Source organism: Parasteatoda tepidariorum, chromosome 8 (genome assembly GCF_982258835.1).
Source record: "Parasteatoda tepidariorum strain Cologne lab strain chromosome 8, Ptep-v5.0, whole genome shotgun sequence".
NCBI lineage: Eukaryota > Metazoa > Arthropoda > Arachnida > Araneae > Theridiidae > Parasteatoda > Parasteatoda tepidariorum.
The window spans coordinates 726,210-745,068 of record NC_141762.1 but is presented as its reverse complement, the minus strand read 5'-3'; the positions used below and the strand labels follow the sequence as shown (position 1 = coordinate 745,068).

At 27.6% G+C, this 18,859-nt stretch overlaps 1 protein-coding gene across 2 annotated transcripts in view; it reads left to right on the top strand.

The window, feature by feature from the left end:
- Uggt (UDP-glucose-glycoprotein glucosyltransferase) overlaps positions 1-18,859 on the top strand; it is a 90,266-nt gene that overhangs the window by 14,311 nt on the left and 57,096 nt on the right. For both annotated transcript variants that reach the window (XM_087149348.1, XM_087149347.1), the window contains exons 7-21: positions 1,872-1,968; positions 2,098-2,170; positions 3,576-3,676; positions 4,852-5,012; positions 6,266-6,421; positions 6,915-7,001; positions 8,143-8,262; positions 8,595-8,680; positions 9,209-9,338; positions 10,513-10,641; positions 12,460-12,543; positions 12,808-12,888; positions 15,864-15,987; positions 16,891-16,935; positions 18,281-18,375. In XM_087149348.1, coding sequence (XP_087005474.1) covers positions 1,872-1,968; positions 2,098-2,170; positions 3,576-3,676; positions 4,852-5,012; positions 6,266-6,421; positions 6,915-7,001; positions 8,143-8,262; positions 8,595-8,680; positions 9,209-9,338; positions 10,513-10,641; positions 12,460-12,543; positions 12,808-12,888; positions 15,864-15,987; positions 16,891-16,935; positions 18,281-18,375 — 1,569 coding nt within the window. The remainder of the gene's footprint in view (positions 1-1,871; positions 1,969-2,097; positions 2,171-3,575; positions 3,677-4,851; positions 5,013-6,265; positions 6,422-6,914; positions 7,002-8,142; positions 8,263-8,594; positions 8,681-9,208; positions 9,339-10,512; positions 10,642-12,459; positions 12,544-12,807; positions 12,889-15,863; positions 15,988-16,890; positions 16,936-18,280; positions 18,376-18,859) is intronic.

Here is an 18,859-nt window from a genome sequence, read left to right as displayed (position 1 = left end):
GATAAAGTCAAAATTTATTTCAAAAAGGTTAGAGAAAAAATATGCAAAATATACATTTTTGCAAGTTCCTTATATTATTTGCTTTTTAATTAAAAAAAAAAAATTCCAGTTATCTTTTACTTTTCACCGTTTGCAATGTAAATTCTTTGCAACTGATTTTAAATTGACTCAAATTTTAACAAACCATGGAAATTTTAAGAGATATTTATTTCGTTTCCATCTGCAGATCAGTGGAATTTGTGCTTGTGGTGATGTTGAACATATTCTTCTTCATTGTAGTCTGTATGCGAGTGCTCGAATGAATTTAAAGACTGATTTGAGACGTCTTTCTATTTGTTGGCCTCCTGTCTTATCAGAACTGGTCAAAAGTATTGAAAGTCTTGCGACCTTGCGAATTTTGTGTTTAATGTAAATTTGTAAATTTTTCTTCTTTTTGTTTTCAACTTACATCTGTAAGCCTCATGCTATACTTTGTGGTGCATAAGGAGTTTTAAGTCGTTTAAATATAAAAATAAAAAAAAAAGTTATCTTTTACACAAAGTTTTTAAATTTTTGAGTAGTCCTTAAAATTTTGAACTCCTTGGATTTCTTCTTCTGATCTCTGTATGAACCCTGTAATAGTGACAGATCTGGTAGTGGCATTTATATTAAACTTCAGCATCAGGAAATAAAAATAAAGAGAAGAAATCTAGACTTCTGCTCGGTATTCCGAAGCGAACTTATTGCAATTCTTGAGGGTCTGGACTCCATCATGTCGTTTTCGCTGTTCACTGATATCTGGATCTTTTCGAATAGTAAAAGTGCTATCCAGGACCTGGCCGATTGACATAATGTCAGGGACAGTGTTGGTGCTGACATTCTTAGGAAACTAAAACATCTTTCCCTTTCTCATCAGACCCACTTTCAGTGGATTCCGTCACCTGTCGATATAGCTGGAAATGAGATTACTGACAGTTTGGCCAAAGCAGGTGCTGAAGAGGCCATTATGACTATCTCTCCTCTTACTTACTTGGAGCATTTTTCTAGGTGTAAGGCAAAGAATATGGCCATTTGGATGGTTCCGCCGGTACACTCATGGTATCAGAGTAAGTGCCCAGAGGGCTCCTTGTCTCGGGCAGCAGTAGACGAGAATAAACTGCCATTACTCATTTCCTCTGTGGACATCTGTCATCAATGACTTATGTCGATGGTAATAAACATTTCGAAGTCTGCACTAAGTGTTCTGCTGCCCAGGCCTCCCCTGACCACATTTTATCTTGTCTGGGACTTACCAGGCAGGACCTGGTTCAAGCTCCCCTGTTGGTGCTAGACTTTCTCAGAGTGAACGAGCTCATGGACCTGATCTAGCTCTGCTGGTTATGGGGATGAGAACAAAAACGAAATTATTTTGTATTTTGTTAATGTATAGTGCCTAAAAAGTGCTTAAAAGGTGCTTTTATTATTTTTGTTGAAGGATTTATCTACGCACCCTGTTATCTGACTGGCAATTTTTTATGTTTTCATACCACTTACCTACACAGTAGACTGATAGAAAGGACACAGTTCTGAGTAGAACACCGTATCATTGGCTGTGGTCAGTAAGCGGGTGGGTGACCACTTTGATCAGCCTGCATAGTATTGATCCTTGTTAAACTGTTCTGTCGTAAAATGCTCGACTTCATGCCCAGGTTGTCGAGCTAACTAAATAGAGGATAAAAATTGTGATGACGGACCATCCTTATGGATTTTTTCTCGTCTGTTGCCGATAGACCATTGTGCAGCTCTAGAGCGATGTAAATAAAATACCTACCATCACTTCTACCTATATATTTTTGGCATCAATAAATAATTGAATGAAACTTATAAAAATCTGATTTAAAATTGTTTTACAGAAGAGACAACTGAAAAAAGTTAGATTGTCGGGTTATGGGGTAGAATTGGCAGTGAAAAGCACAGAATATAAAGCTCAGGATGACACAAAAGTTAAAGGTAAACTTTGAATTTGTTCTAAAGAGTCATAATTTGAGATTAATGTTTTTAATAAAAAAAAATAGTTGAACATGGAATTTTATTTATATAACTCATACTTTTTTTAAAAGTCTTATTTAATGATTCCAGAGGAGAAAGGTCCGGTTCAAGAAGAAGTTGATAAATATGAAGAACTCGAGGGTTTTATTTTCAGTAAATTAAAGTGAGTGAAAATTATGTTAAGCAGAAATTACTGTATTATAAATCTGAACATGCAATGGGCCACCTTTTAAAAATATTTTATTTTTCAAAAGCTATTTTATTTGTTTTAGCAATAATCTTGTTGTCAAAAGGAAAATGTGTATTGTTAAAATGCAATTTATGTTTTAGGAAGGAATAAAGCAACTATAAAAATATATTTTAATTCTTAATTAAAATAAATATGATGCAGAAATTTATGTTGCCATTAACTTTCTTTTTATCATGTTATCTTATTTTTATTGTGTAGGGGGTTGAAAAATTATGCCTGCTGTTATTTTATTTTCTGTCTAAAAGAATTTTTTGAAGGGGTCTAAAAAGGATAAATATTCCTTTTATTATCTAATCAGTCAGAATATGGCCCTATCTATTACTGGGGATATTTGAGATCAATGCTTGGTTTCTTAAAAATAAGTTAATAAATTCATAGTATATGAATTTATTAACTTATAAGGAATCAGGGTCTTGTGTTGTTCTAGTAATTTTTTTTGTTCTATTATTCTTCTTTTACTTTATAGATTCAAACACAGTTTATATGTAATACAATTTAATATGTAAGTTTTATATGGAGATGTAACTGTTGTCGGTTAAAGACGAGATATAATTGACGGTGAATGAAGAGTCGGTGTCATATTTTCCAGTTTCTTACCCTCGATCATTTCGAGCTGCTCAGTTTAGGTGCATCATTGCAAGAATGGAAATGGGCTTACAAAGCAAATTTTTATCATAAAAAGGTTCTTTAATTCAAAATTTATTATTTCTATCCTAATATCTGGGGCAAGCATTGAACTGAAGGCCTGTCATCTAAAAACTTGTGTCTCTTCCTCCATATCCTCCAAAATTAATGTGTAAATTAATAGCTACTTAAAAATTATTAATGCTGCTTACCTGCAAGGTAAGAAAGGACATAGATTACTAAAAATATATAAAAGTCTTTACTTCCTGAGCACGTGTGGAAGGAAAAAACTTAAAAAAAATATTCTCCTCTTTAGTGTATCGTCACTGATGGAATGTGCATACATCCGGGCAGTCAAAGTTAACGTTTATTACTTAAATACCTAGACATTAAGCGCAAAGTTAGCGATTATCACGTAATTACCTAGACATTAGGCGCAAATGTAATCTGAAAGTAAGGATGGTGGCCGAAAGGTTGTAAATGTAGAGTTTTGCGATAGCATCATCACATATATCTTGATAGTTTTTCATGTTGAGTTTATATCTAATGCAATGTGATAGTTTTATTTTTGAAGTAAGTTTTTTATTTTGTGTTGGAGCTGCTTACCACTTTAATGTTAATAAACCCTACCTAAAATACATTAAAAAAAACTTTCTAAAAATTTCTTTTAAATTTATCTTTTTCCCCCCGACAGTGAGTTGCATCCATCTAAAAAAGACAAATTAGAACAGTTGAAAAAGCACATTGTGGAGAGTTCAAAAGAAATTCCTAGTCTCAAAGTTTGGGAATTGCAAGGTAAAACAACTTTTATTTTTAATAAAATATGTTCTATCTCTCCTTTTTTTAAATAAAGTTTCCATTTCATTAATGTTTTTTAAAACTGAACAAAATTATAAATGTGTTTCTGTAATGTTTTTGTATAATGATTTTCTGTAATGTTTTATAATGTTCATCTTTGAATTTGTGTTGTTTTTTATATTAGACAAAGCTACTCATTATTTTAACCTAAAATTATGACAGTTGCTTTCAGACAGTTCAATAGCTTTGCAACTGTATTAACTATGGAATTTAATAATAATAATATATATATATTATACTTATTTTTCTACAAAATTCTTCATTTATTTCATTAGTAAAAAGTTAAGTTTTTAAATATGAATCTGCAATATACTGTTAACTTAATAACCAAGGGCGCCGGCATAATAATATAAAAGGAGGTGCAACCCTCTAACAAACTGCCCCCCCCCCAAAAAAAAAACGTCCAAATATTCTGTTATTACATATACTTTCATCTCTTAATTTTTTTCTATATACATTTCTTCATTGTTAACAAGATATTTAAAAAAAAAAACAAACGAATTTCTTGTACTTGCAAATTTTGCCAAGAGAAACTGTACTGATGGTGCCGGCATAGCTACTGACTTTGAAACAAAAATAACTACAAACAGTAGTTTCGTGTACTAACCTGTTTGTACATGCTTAACATTGGTATTTATTGTGTTGATGAAGTTTTACAGTTGTGAGAAGTCAATTTGTGTTATAAACCTTTGTTAAACTGAATAACTAATAGAAAATATATTATTTATATTTTATTAAATGAAATTTAAAAATATATCTTAGATATTTGCCAAGTTTGTGCATGCTCAGTGTGCATAAGAAAAGAATCAAAGATGGATCAGAATTCATTGAAAAAGTTGTAAACAGATTTGGACAGCAAACAAGACGATTACAATTCTTGTTTGATTTAAAATTTTTTTAATTGTTATATATAAATAATTACTTAATTATTTGTTTTTGAATACAAATATTTTTAATAAAAAAATTTATAGCAAAATTGTTTTTCTGTTCCTCTTTAATTGTTTGAAAAAAAAGCCAGGGGCGTGCAAGTGCACCTCTTGCACCCCGCTGCAGGCGCCCTTGTTAATAACATTCCTTTGTTGATTGTGTAAAGTTTTAATTTTCTTTTCTAGAGTTGAGTTTGCAAGCTGGACAAAGAATAATTGATTCACCCATTGAAGAAACTTTAAGAGTTATGAGAGACATTGCACAAAATTTTCCTACTCAGGCTCGCTCATTGATTCATGTCTCTGTTTCTAATGACATGAAAAGAGAAATTGAAAGAAACCAACAAGTATGGTTATTATTTTTAAAAATGAATAATTGTGGACTGACAATTAAAAAGGATATAAATATCAATTTGTTAAATTCTGATAAAAAAGCAAAAAAAAAAAGGTTTAATAATTACCAAAATTGGTTTAAGAGATAAAGTAACATGCATCAAGGGAGCCTCAGCCTTATTTCATGGCATTTGCATTAAAACTTGTGTTGAGAAGGAAAAAAAAATTTTTTTTAAGTAAAAGAAAACAAAATGCCTATACAATTTTTGCATTTTAAATGCAGTTTTTAATTCTAATTAAAGAACAAATTAAAATGAATGGTATTTTTCATATATTTTTCTGCTCTGTAAATAATAATAATCATCTTGTATAATAATAATAAAAATAATGTAATCATTGATTATCTTGTTAATATTGTTTTAATATATTTTTTAGGATGCATATATATATGTATATAATAAGTTTTATTTGCTGTGTATGAGCTGCAAATATATAGAACTCATAAAACAAGTTAAAAAGGTAGAGGAAACATGTAAAAAAATGTATAATAAAAATTTATGAAAATAGAATAAAAAATATAATTAAAAATAATAAATTTAAAGAAAATATTATTGAAAAAATTTATTTAAAATAAAGAAATAAATAAAGTAAAATAAAAAGCTGAAAAGAAATAATGAAAAGAACTAACAAATCCTATGTGTTTTTGTACTTCCGTAAGAACGTGCCATAAATATATCTCCTCAAACTCATATGCTTCTATTTTCATATTTTGTAATCTGGCCAACTTGTTATGAAAGTATTTTAAATCATTCTTTAAGATGCCTTTGCGTATAAGTACATTTGAATTCGCTCTTTGATTTTTATATATTACTTTTTGTTCTCTATTTTCTTGATTTTTTTAAAATCTGTTTTTGCTTGATTCTTTAATTTGCATTTTTCGCTTAACTTGTTATTTTTTTTTTTGGTTTTAACTTTTTTGGTGCTCCACATGCTATTGTACTGATGTATTTTGCTATGGCTGACAATGCTTTGAATACAGTATTAGAAAGCACTATTTTTTTTTTGCGGATATAATCATGTGACCCGATGACTAGATATGTCTTTTCATTATTTTGTTTTCAGCTTTTTATTTTTTTAATAAAATTTTTTAAAATTATTATTTTTAATTAGTTTATTCTTTTTCTTTTCTTTAATCTTTATTATATATTTTTTTCAATGTTTTCTCTACATTTTAACTATATATATATATAAAAATAAAATTTTGCAGACGTTCATGCACCATCATAATATTGGTCCAGCAGATGCAGGATTGTTTCTGAATGGAATTTTTTTCGATATGGAAACTACAGATATTTTCACATTACTGCAATATTTGAAGCAAGAGACTAGGGTTCTTGAAGCTTTGCACAAGCTTAAAATTTCAGTAAGATCTTATTGCATCATTTATTTTTTAATTTCATTTAATTCAAAGTACTTTTTATTTTTTAATTAAAATTTTAAGTAATTTATCTTGAATTTATAAATTGTAGAAAAATATAGTTTTTGATATTTTTTTCTAAACATGGTAAAAATATTCTCTTTCTTAGAGACTTCTGAAAATTCGTTAACAAAAATATTCCAGTTTTAAATTTGAACACATTTTAATCATGTCTTGGTGAAAACTTTATTAGTTTTTCGTATTTTAGTTCATTTTATTATGACTTGTCAAATTTATCAATCTATTCAAATTTGTCTTATACTAGACTATGTTGTTTTCAATCTGTACTGTCTAGTTATTATACACTTTATTAGGTAGAATTTTTGACTCAATTTTTGTCATGAGAATAATTGTGTTTGATTGATTTAATTACTAATTTTTAAGATAAGTAAAAAAATTAATATTTTTTGATGTATCTATAAACTTTGTGTTTTCTTAGGATAAATTGTTGACAAATCTTTTGAAAATGGATTTCACAGAAGACAAAGAAGAGTATGCAGTGGATATAAGGGATCTCTCTATACAAGTAATGCTAATTTGATTTTTACAATTAAATATCGAAATTCATGCACGTTTATGAATTTTAAGGTTATTTTGATTTCTGATACTAAATTATATATATATATTTTTTAAGTAGTAAAAGAGCATAATATTTTCTCTATTTTTTTATTACAATGTAAGAATTATCTTGTTCAAACATTTAATGTATGAAAGAACAATATTTGAACGATATTTATCAGATTTTCATCATAAGTTTTTGAAAATTCAGCCATAGAAAACATTGTTTTTGATATAGAAAAAAAGCATAATATTTTCTCTATTTTTTTTTTTAAATTGCAATAAGAGAATAATTTTGTTCAAACTTTAAATATATGAAAGAGCAACATTTGAACAGTATAAGATTTTCATTATAAGCTTTTGAAAGTTCAGCCATAGAGAACTAGTTTCCCATAGTGACCAGGACAACTCATGATAGCCTTATATGAAATCAAACCAACTAGATTATATTTGTAAGTTGGTATAACTCTCGTTTAAATGAAAGCAATTTTCTTTTCTCTAAGTATAAAACTAAGATTTTAATTTTTGGTTAAGTTGAAACCAAAAGAAGTATGATTTCCTATTAGACATAAATTGTGTATGGGCCTTGTCATGGGGCATTATAGAGTTTTTGAGAAAAATTCTATTTTTCTGAAATTTGGAAAAATTTATTCATAATTTTCTGAAAATCGGGCATTGTTTTCTCAAAAAGTAAAAGAAAGGAAAAACTGTCCCCTTTGTGGATTTAAATAGCAAATAATTTAAGTAGTCAATTAAAAAAAGTTTATTATTTTTACTCAATTTAAATTACTTAATGGGATCTTTGGTTATAGCAATAAAAGAAATGTTCTCCATTGAGAGTTTGTAATGCCAATCAATCACTATGCATCAAATAATGTTGAACTCAGGCGTAAAAAATGTTGTGAGTCTCCTGTTGCGGCCTCCTCTCTAATACAGACCTTGAACTCATTTTTATCAAATGAGATTCCACTGTTCTTTATAATTTCACTAAATGTCTTTTTATTTATGACTTACATTATTATAGAGAATTAAATAAATGAATTTACATTCTTAATTTAATTTGCAATGGAATTCACCCATTTAAAAAAAATAATTTAATTTATATTTAGTACATAAATGATATTGAAAATGATCGTCAGTATCGCACTTGGCCATCAAGTGTTCAAGATCTGTTGCGGCCAACTTATCCTGGGATGCTACGCAGTATCAAGAAAAATATATATCACTTGGTAATTATTTTTATATCATCTGTCTAAAGTGTTATTCTTTTTATTTAGCTTTTCGATATACTTTTCTTAAAGACATTTTCTTTTTATGTAGTTGGAAAAACTGTATTAATTTGTTTACTTTATAACGTTATACGCAACTCACTTGTATATCCTGCATACATAAGCTCTGCATAATAAGCTTTTTTAGTTCAGTCAAAAGGAAAGCTTTCTATTTATAGTTTTTTTAATTTTATTATTTATTTTTTCTTGTTGTCATTACTAGATGTAAACTACAGTTTTTATAAAAAATTTCTTTATTTGACTGTGATTTTATCTGTGGTATTAATTTTCAGGTCATAGTTGCAGACCCTTCAAAGGAAGATTCAAGAGATATCTTTAAACTTGCTGAATCATTTTATGTTCATAAAGCACCTGTGAGGTAAAATGAAAATAAAATATCTAATCTAATAATCATTTTATGTCTATGTTAGATTCACCTAGAATTTACTTAGAATAACTATCAAATTGTTTTAAAAAAAGAAATTTGTATTTGCGCTTAATTTTAAGTTGTTCATTATTGTCTCAATGAAAACTTAACACAATTGTACTAAATTTTATCCATATTTGTAGACATTAATTTGTACACAATATAAACTTAATATTACATTATTGCTCAGAATTTGGAGAAAAAAATTTATTATATCATTGTTTAAAATTAAATAAAAACATATAAGATTACAAAAAAAATTTGCTGTAAATCTAAACAATTAATAATTAAAATTTTTGTCAAACTAAAAGGAGAGAAAATTTATCAGATTTCAGTCAATTTCATTTTAATTGAATGATAGAAAAAAAGATTTATTTTTCATTACATTTTTATATAATAGATTGAGATTCAAAAAGAGGTAAATACATTTTTTATTATAAGTTCTGTTTTTAATTTTAAATTTATCTTTTTTTGTTGTAGGATTGGTCTCTTATTTTCTGTGAATTCGTCTGCCGATGGTTTACATGATGGTGGAGTTGCATTTCTAAATGCATTCAACTTCATCAGCCAAGATAAATCACCTTATGATGGACTCTCTTTTATTACTGAAGTAATACACTTCAGATGGTTTTAAATTGTTGTTAAACAATTCTTTTTTATTATTTTTAACTTTAAAATACTTTTGATATTTGTAATTTGGTTCAGATTTTTTTTATTATCTAATCACTTTCATTTTTTGTATCCTAATTCATACGCCTTTATGTGTATGTTAATTTTTTTTTTATAATTTGGAAGTTCATTTTACTTTATTTATATTAATTTTTCGGTCTTATTTATAATTATTTAAATAAGCAGTTAATTCAGAACAACTTCTTTTTGTATAAATTCTCATAAATATAGTATATGTAAAGTAGCAGTTTTTTTATTATCCATGTTTTACAAGTTTTCAAGTAACCTTACCCTATATTTAGATGGGATAAATACTGTCTAGCAATCACAAGATGGAATCTTAGTGAGATTGCCAGACAGTAAGAGTGTACATTTAATTGGTTTTCATATTTTTTTCTCCTTTATCTTGATATTCTTTTGAAATTAGCAGAGCTAATTGTGCTTCGGAAAAAATCCATATTTCCGGATTTTTCGCTAACCGAGATCCGGAAGTTTTCGGATATCGAAGGTCCAGACGTTTCAAAAAATCATTGATCACAAAAGCTTCCGGAAATCAAATTTTGAACGGTGGAACTTAAAAACACAGTTTATTTTATTTGTTTGTAAGGGAGAGCCAGATTAGCTTTATATTCAAGATTAATATTAATTTTTTATCAGTAAATAGTTATTATAATCATAAACTCAAGAAAGACATTTGTAAATTTCAATTTCTTCTCCAGGTTATCGTAGGTATGTGTAAATGGTATAAGTATGTGTAAAATTTTAAATATATTTTAAGTAAACTAAGAAAGATTGAGAAAAAGGAAGAAAAAAAACCTTGAATTTTTTTTCTCCATTTAAACTGTTTTTTTTTTATTTACTTAAGAAATTTTCTGGAATTTTGACTTGGGCTCACTACCACCCCTGAACTAGTTCTTCAACATAGAATTTTAAGTATTGTTCTGATGCAAGTAATTTTCTTTTATTAGTAATTTATTCATCAATATTCTTCTGATGTAAGTTAATTTTTTAAAAATATTTTTGTAATATAATTTTACTATGACTTTGTTTTAAGGCTCAAAAAAATATGTTTTAGAAGAATGTAAACATAGTAACATTATAAGTGACTTTTACAGGTTTATGCAAATGTTGAAGACAAAGATATTACATCAGAAAAAGTCATATCTCAGTTCAAGACAATGTATCCATCTGAAGATTATGAGCTGATATTTGGTCCAGATTCAGATTATGATACTGGCAAAAAGGTAATTTGAGTCAGTTCAATTGAAAATAATTTTTTTAAGATCTAGATCTTTCTTTGGTAATTTAATAATTTTTTTAATGCAGTTTGCTTTAAAAATAAATAGTTCAAAATTTTCAGTATAGCCTTAATTATCTACACTAAAGAGTCAAAACATTATGATCGTCTACTTAAATTCGACAATACGTTGTGCCACCTTCAGCCTTCGAAACAGCTGTGGCTCGTCTTGCCATGGACACTACAAGGTCTTAGTAGATAAATGGCCACAGGTTCTACCAAATGTTAAAGCAGCGGTCACACAAAGTTGATATATTTTGTCATGGTGTTGATTGTGTTTGATCTCAGACCTGCCTTTCTTTGACATCTCTAATGTGCTCTATCAGATAATAATAAGTTAGGTAGTCAGAACATCCAATTGAATTCATCCTTATGATCTTTGAACCACTCCAACACAATGCCAGCATTGTCATGCTAGATGATTCTATTAGGGAAAACAGATGTAATTTATGACTACAACTGATCCACCATTATGTTCTGATAGTCCTCAGCTTTTAGCGTCTGTTCGACCACAGCTATGGGCTCTGGAGCAGCCCATGAAAATGATCTCAAAAGAACGATACCGCCAGCCCATGTATGACCTGTTGTATATATGGGAAGCCAGCAACTGTTTGCTTAGAAGACACAACCATTGGTGTAATGAAAGAGAAATAGTGATTCATCTGACGAGACAACTGTCTTCTACTTAGTCTAGTATCTGTACTTTTCATCCCACTGTAGGCATACTTGACGCTTGGTTAAGACCAGTACACAACAAGTGGTTCTTTTAGACTTTCAGTCCAACTACGTCATGTGAAATACTTGGACTTGCATTTTATTGGGCTGTCAGCTGAGCCACTGTTTAGCACCAATTTTGTTTCACCAAGCAGGGAAGTCTCCAGCATCCTTTTTCTTTGATGACGAAGAGATATTCAATATCTTGGCATCTACTGTTTGTTTCACCGTCATTTATTCTCTTTGCATAATGGCAATCACGTTGTGAGCGATCTACCATTAATGTAGTTTCGGAGACACTCGTTCAGAATCTAGGAACCTTCTAGCTCATTCAAAATATTCTTCAGTTCATAGAATCTTTGAGTATATGATTTGCCCTATATCAAATTTGCTTAAATCAATTGTTTTTCCAATTACTCACAAAAATAAATACAAGTATGATTCCTTACCTTTTCCAGCAGCACTCGATACTGTTCCAACTTAATCATGTGTCCTTCATGTTATCCGGGCGAGTCTTTTGAAAATCTTGTGGGTGGTCATAATGTTTTGACTTATCAGCGTAAATCTCTTTCATCAAAAAACTTATTAACCAAGATCAATTTCCATTTTTTTTTTCTTCTTTAAGCTTAGAGTGTCTTTTTTCATTTAAAGTGATAATTTCGATTTAAACAATTTGAATTATGATTGATGAATTTATTTATTAATTATGCATATAGGTTTACGTAGGGAAAAGCATAAATGGTAAATGGGCTCCCTTGTTTTTTTTTTTTTTCGTTGATATATAAGCACTCTTTTTCAAAAATTATCAATGACTGCTCAGCATAAATGTGGCTGAATCTTGTTATTAGAGTGTTGGATTTCTTCTTTCAAGAGTTGTGTTATTGCTTTTAAATCACATGACCTAAATCATCTATTCTAAACTCTGAAAACCGAAAAAAAATGACCAAAGAATGACACAACAATGTGTGTCATTTTTTTTTCGTTGACTATATTTTACTGCACAAATGGTACAAAATGTTGCATGAATTTTTCATTATTTTATTTTCTATAGGCTGCCTGGGAATTCATAAGTAAAACTGGTTTGAGCAAGCCACCTCAAGTACTTCTGAATGGAGTCATGCTCAAACAAAAACAGGTATTTTCTTGCTTTCTGTTTATTTTTTAAAATGTGTTTATATTGATATTTTGACTATTTATATCGGGGAATAAAATTTTCACTCACCAGCTCGCCATTGGCTATCAAATATTTATGTCCGGCAAATAAGTTATCTTTTCAAAATTGGATTTGTACCTTCAGATTATGATGCCTCATTGAAGTGAAGCATGGGGAGTGTCCTAATTTTGAATTCAATTTTTCCTAATTTTTTTTTTTGCCTAAATGTATGACTTTTCTTTCCAGCTAACAGCAGACATGTTTGAGGAGGCAATTTTAACAGAAGTTATGAGACAGACTCCTTTCCTACAGAAAAGTGTCTACAAGGTAATTGAATAATCAACTCACTTCTATTTTAATACATCAATTATGCTTTGCTATAAATTACTTTATTTCATTGCTAATTCCATGAATATTTATTTTATCAAATTAAATAATGTACACTCTGATAGCTATTTATCCCATTATTTATAAATTTTTTATTTGCTCGTTAACTTAAGGAATGGATACAACTTTGCGTTAATTCCATATATTTAATAGATATACAGTAGAGAACCATTTATCCGGTATCCAGATAACCGGGAAACCAGAAAACCGGGAAAAATTTTGCTCGATTTTCCCGCCATTTTAATCTAGAACGAAAAAAGCGGAAATTGGACTCATCCTTGAAATTGAGTAGAGGAAAAATGCAAGGAAGGGGAAATTTTTTTTCCCCGTTTTCCCAGAGAAACGTCATTTCCTCCGTGACCTTGAAGACAGGGAAGGGAGGAATGTCTTATTTTTTTCTTTAGGCCGTCAATCAAACTCAAGGGTGTGGCATGCTGATTTCGTTTTCTGCCTGATTTACGAGGGGGGTGGGGAAAATGCATTGCAAGCATATCAGAGAACAGAAAAAGAAAAGAGAAAAATATATTTATTTGACATCGACTAATAAAAATAAAATCTTTTTCTTTTGAATAAATTCTCATTCTTTGGAAGTGCGGTATCAATTGCAAGTTTTTCTTGGTGTGGAATCACATCTGCTGTAATTAAAAATCTTGTTTTTATCAACAAAAAAAAAAATAAAATAAAAGGAGAATTGTTTATTAATTTAAACATAGGATTATTTTTATGAAGCAGATTACAGTTTTGTTTTTCTGATTCCACTACGTTTGATTTTTTTTTCTTTTCGCGATAAATTTCGCACTCAATAAATTAATTCTTTTTATTCATAAATTTTATCATTAGTTTTTTTTTTTTTTTTTTTTTGAATTCCGTTGATCTTGCCTTGTTCCGGGTTTTAATATTTATGCTAGTGCCTTTTTTAACTATCGTTTCGGTTCGATAATTTTCAAGTGTTTTTATTTAGATTAATAAGTTTTCCTTTTATTTTATCGTTTCTCCCCGTATAATTAGGTATGAAATATATTGCGTTATTTAATCATTGGTTTTGTTTATATTATTTAATTTAGGAATTGTAATTATTTTTAAAAAATAAATATGAGAATTTTGTATTTTTTAAACTTGATTTTCTTGTCTAAGCTTGCAATTTTTTTTATTCTTTTAAATGTTATATTTCTACCATTTTTTTTTCTTTTTAAAGGAAGGAGTACCTTTCTTTTTTCTCTTACTTTATGCATTACACTTTTTCCTTGTACTTCGGGTTCGATAAAACATCGATTAACGACACTTTTGGGTCGATCCAGAAAACCGGGAAATTCAGATATCCGGGATAGCGATGGTCCCGAGCATCCCGGATAATTGGTTCTCTACTGTATTATGTTTTTATCTATACTTTATTTGCTAGCAGTACTTTATTCAAAACAAATGATTTCATATTAAGAAAACTATTCAGTGCAGTTCATAATTCTATGATCATGAAACAGTTATTGAACATAAATACTGAAGTTTATTGTTAAGTGTTTTTATAAACATGTTTATTAAAATAGTCTTTTTATTTATTTTGTACAAAAATGCCATGTGCCAATATCAATATTGATAAAATCATTCATTAGAATATAAAAATGTTATATTCTCACAAAGAATATGAATATTAAAGGTTATTTTTCTACATGATTTTGTTTTATTTTACCTTCTTAGGAATGTATTTTGCTGAAAATGAATAGCTACAGTGCATACATTTTAATAAATTTAAATACATCATTTCTTCATTTTGTGTTTAGATTTTAACTTGATTTTTTTAAGAACTTCTTTCTTTTAACTTTCTGTAATCTGGAAGTATTCCTGTAATCATTATAAATTATAATTGTTTAATTAATTACAATTAATTGTTAATAAGAAAGTAGGAGCAATAAAAATAACAAAATGATTTTCATCATATATGTGGCATTAAACTTAATAAAAGTGCACTTGTATGGTCCGTAAGCATTGGTTCGTTTAGGTTTAAAACATTATTTTAACCGTTTATTTAAACCTTTGATTCACTCTAGATTTTATAAAGTTGTATTTTTCTGCCATTAAAAGTTTTCTATAATTTATTTCTATTTCTTTTTTAATATTTTGTTTACTTATTTATTTTTTAATCAAACTTCAAACTTTTTTTAATCAAACTATAAGAACTCTATATAAGGTACTCTAAGGTATAAGAATTAAAATTCAGCAGAATTTTTTGCTGAATTTATTGAAATATGTTTTAATAATTTTTATTTTGAAGAATTCTTTCATTTCTTTAGAATTTGTAATTAATTTTATTCTTATATTTAGAAGCAAAAAAGTGTGCGGAAATGTAATTATTTTGAATTTTTCATATAAGTTTTGTGTCTATAGATTTTTCTTAAATTTCTTTTTTATTTTCCCAACAACTTTATTCTCAACATTTGACTGACAATGTTAGTTTTATAAAAAAACATTTTAAAAAATATAATTATAATATATAAAAAACAAAACAAAAAAAAACATTTCATCTTTTGTAACAGTTTTCTGTATCATTTTTAGAAAATATTTAATGTATAGCAAAAAGTTTTATACAATTTTGAATAATAATTTAAAAATTGAAATTTAATAATTACTTATTTCAAAATCAAAAATAGTACAAAAATTGTAAAAATGGAATATTTCACTGTATTTTGGTTTAGTTTCCAGGATTATCTGTACCTCGAGATATCACAGTAAGTTAAAATCAATAAAATTAAATTTATTGAAATATTTTCTTAGCTTTTACAGCATTCATTTTCTAACATAATTTCGCTCTCAAAATATGTTAAATCAGTAATGAGTTTTTTCCATTTATTTTTAATAAAATATTTATGTTAAAAAAAAATTGTCTTTATAATGATGATAATAATTTATTATGTACTTTACAGGGAGAATTATCTGATTCTCAAAACATTCTAGACTTTATTATGGAACAAAAAAATGTGATGCCTCGTCTTAATCAGAGAGTTTTAAGTTCCGATTCAAAATTCGTTGATTTAATTGGAGAAAATGGTAATCAATTATATATATATTATGTTTAATAATAATTAAGTCAATTTTTACAAGGGAGATATTAGAATTTTTTCTGTTATTTTTTTTTATAATTTTTTTTTTAATTGCAGTTATTTATAATAATACTGTAAATGATATTTTAATTTCAGTTTCTATAATTTTTATATGGTGTGGAAAAGTTTCTTAAAAAATACAACTAAACAGGCTTAGCTGAAATAAGATTTGAAAAAAAAAGGCAAGATTTAAAAAATCGGATTCGAAATTGTTACTATAAGGAATCTGTTTTATAAATTCTCTTTCTTTTTCTATTTAATTGTTTTAAAAAGTTTTATTTTTTAGTACTAAATGCATAATGCTGTCAGTAGATATTATGCAAATAGATTCCTATCGAAATATTTTTTAAGTTTATGTACTGTCATTTATCAATTTTGTACAAGTTTTCAATTATATAAGCTGAATCGGAATTTATCTAAGCAAAATTTAGTATTCAAATAATGTTTAGAAGCAAACCATATTTTGTTGCAAAATTGTTTGATAGCTATTGCCTTAGTTAAGAAAAAAGATATTTAAAAAGTAATTGTTCATTGTTAGTTTTTCTCATAGTAGCAATCAAAGAAACAATTTTTTTTCATGAGGTGCAGATATCTGTTATTTTGGAACAATTACTGAAGGTTTGTTTCTCTAAAACTAACTACAAAATTGTTTTCTTTAAAATAATTCTCATGTAACTGTTATTCATTTAATTTCTAAATAACTTTTATGAGAATAATGACCACTAATCTCTAACAACCATCTGTGTCAGTTATAAAGTTATGAAAGCAAAAATATATAAATAGATAATGTGTAAATATCTTACGTTGATTGTATTCATGATTTGTTTAACTTTCAATCCATTTTTTCCAGCTGAAACTGTTCCAGTCAAGGATATGAAATATTTCATGAAACGTGGTGAGTTAAATTGTTTTGTTGTATAATTACTGTAAAAATTATTAGATATCTTTAGTGCTTAGTTTATGTAATGTTTATAATTATTTATCTTAGTTTTACTTCATTTTTCATTCATATTTAAAACAAACTTTTCGTAGTAATGGAAAAAGATTTCGATTTTATTAAAAAAAAAAGTTGTATACTACTAAGATTTTTTTTTTGTATTATATATTTTGGTAATAGTATTTCTGTAATTATCAGTTCTAGGAACAAAAGTTCATGGAGTTTTAGGTTCCTTAATTGCATGACTAATATGTTATTGTATTCAATGAGAAAAAATGTCAAAATACTGATGCTGATATATTTTAAAGATTCATTGATATACATATTCAGATTATTTGATTGATGGAGGCATTTTTAATTTTTCATTATTAATTTTTATGTACATTTTTTATTTAGTTAATTTTTATATATATTTTTATTAGTTTAGTTAATTTTTTGTTTAGTCTGTTGTGGTTAATTTACGTCACTTTATTGCGACATAAATTAACTACAACAACCATATATATTTTTAAAAATTTTTCATTTTTCATTATCCATTAATCATGGAAGGAAATAAAATAAATTATTTTGTGATTCTTAATTATTAATGGTAGTTAAGTGTAAAGACATTGATCTTTATGTTTTGAAAAGTTGGCTTAATACAGATAAAATTGAAATTAATGAAAAGAGTACCATCATAATTATTTTCATTTGTTTAGTAATGAATGTATACATAATAATTTTATAAAATTGCACATTTAGATTTTTTGTGTATAAATTAACTCAATTCAACACAAATTATTTTATGTTAGTATTACATCACACTAAATTTCTGTTTCTTTTTAATAAAATGTATGTGATCATAAAGAAAAATTAATTTTCTTTTCAACTAGATGATGTACATTTAGATCTCTGTATTCTAGGCAAAGAGGTCCTGTTAAGTGTTTACTTAAAAATATTAAAAAATTTTGATTGCTCTAGGAAACTCAATATAAAATATAACTTACTTTCTAACTATATGCAGATGACTCTGTAAACCTTTTCACATGATTAACTATTATAAGCACAGTATACTACCGTGCAATTGAAGAAACAACGTATTGTCCTTCATGATAGGTTTTAAGAAAAGTGACTAGAGAACTATTTTCTTTCTATTACTTATGCTATGAACCCTGAAGTAGAATTTCGGAAAAGTGATAAAACAAAATTCATTAAAAATAACTTAACACTTTAAATTTCTTTCTCTTGTTAACTGATATAATTCACTTTATCATAAAAATGTATTTCACTATTGTAAAATGTGAAATTTTTTTTTTGTGTGCAGATGATGACGAGTTTCGGCCTCTGACAGTATGGGTTGTTGGTGATGTAGACACCTCTGAAGGTCGTGCATTGGTTTCTTCAGCGTTTGCTCATTTGGTAAAATTCAGATTCTAAAAATTAGATGTTATTACAGAGACTATTTGCTCTAACTACATGCTTGAGAGAAGCAAAGTTATGTTTATTCCAATTACATTGATACTTTGCAAACTTACATAAGTTCACGTTTTATTGAAGGCTAATCACTAGAGCCCGGATTTTGATGACCTAAAAAATCTCAATTAATGCCCTTAAAAAGTGCAAAAAATGCCCTTCTGAACTGCAAAATATGCCCTTAAAAGTGCAAAAAATGCCCTTAAAATGCGAAAATTGCGCTATAAATGCCTTATGACATGACTTAAATAGAAGTAAAAATATTGAACTAAAACAATGTTTTACTCTTCAAAATTATTATGAGTCGTTTCAAAAAATATAAAGCAATGCAATAATTGTTCTACGTTCATTAAAGTTCGACAAATATGTTTTATATCCAAAAATAACAAAAAAAGGAAAATATATTGACTCCAAAACATTTTCATTTTGT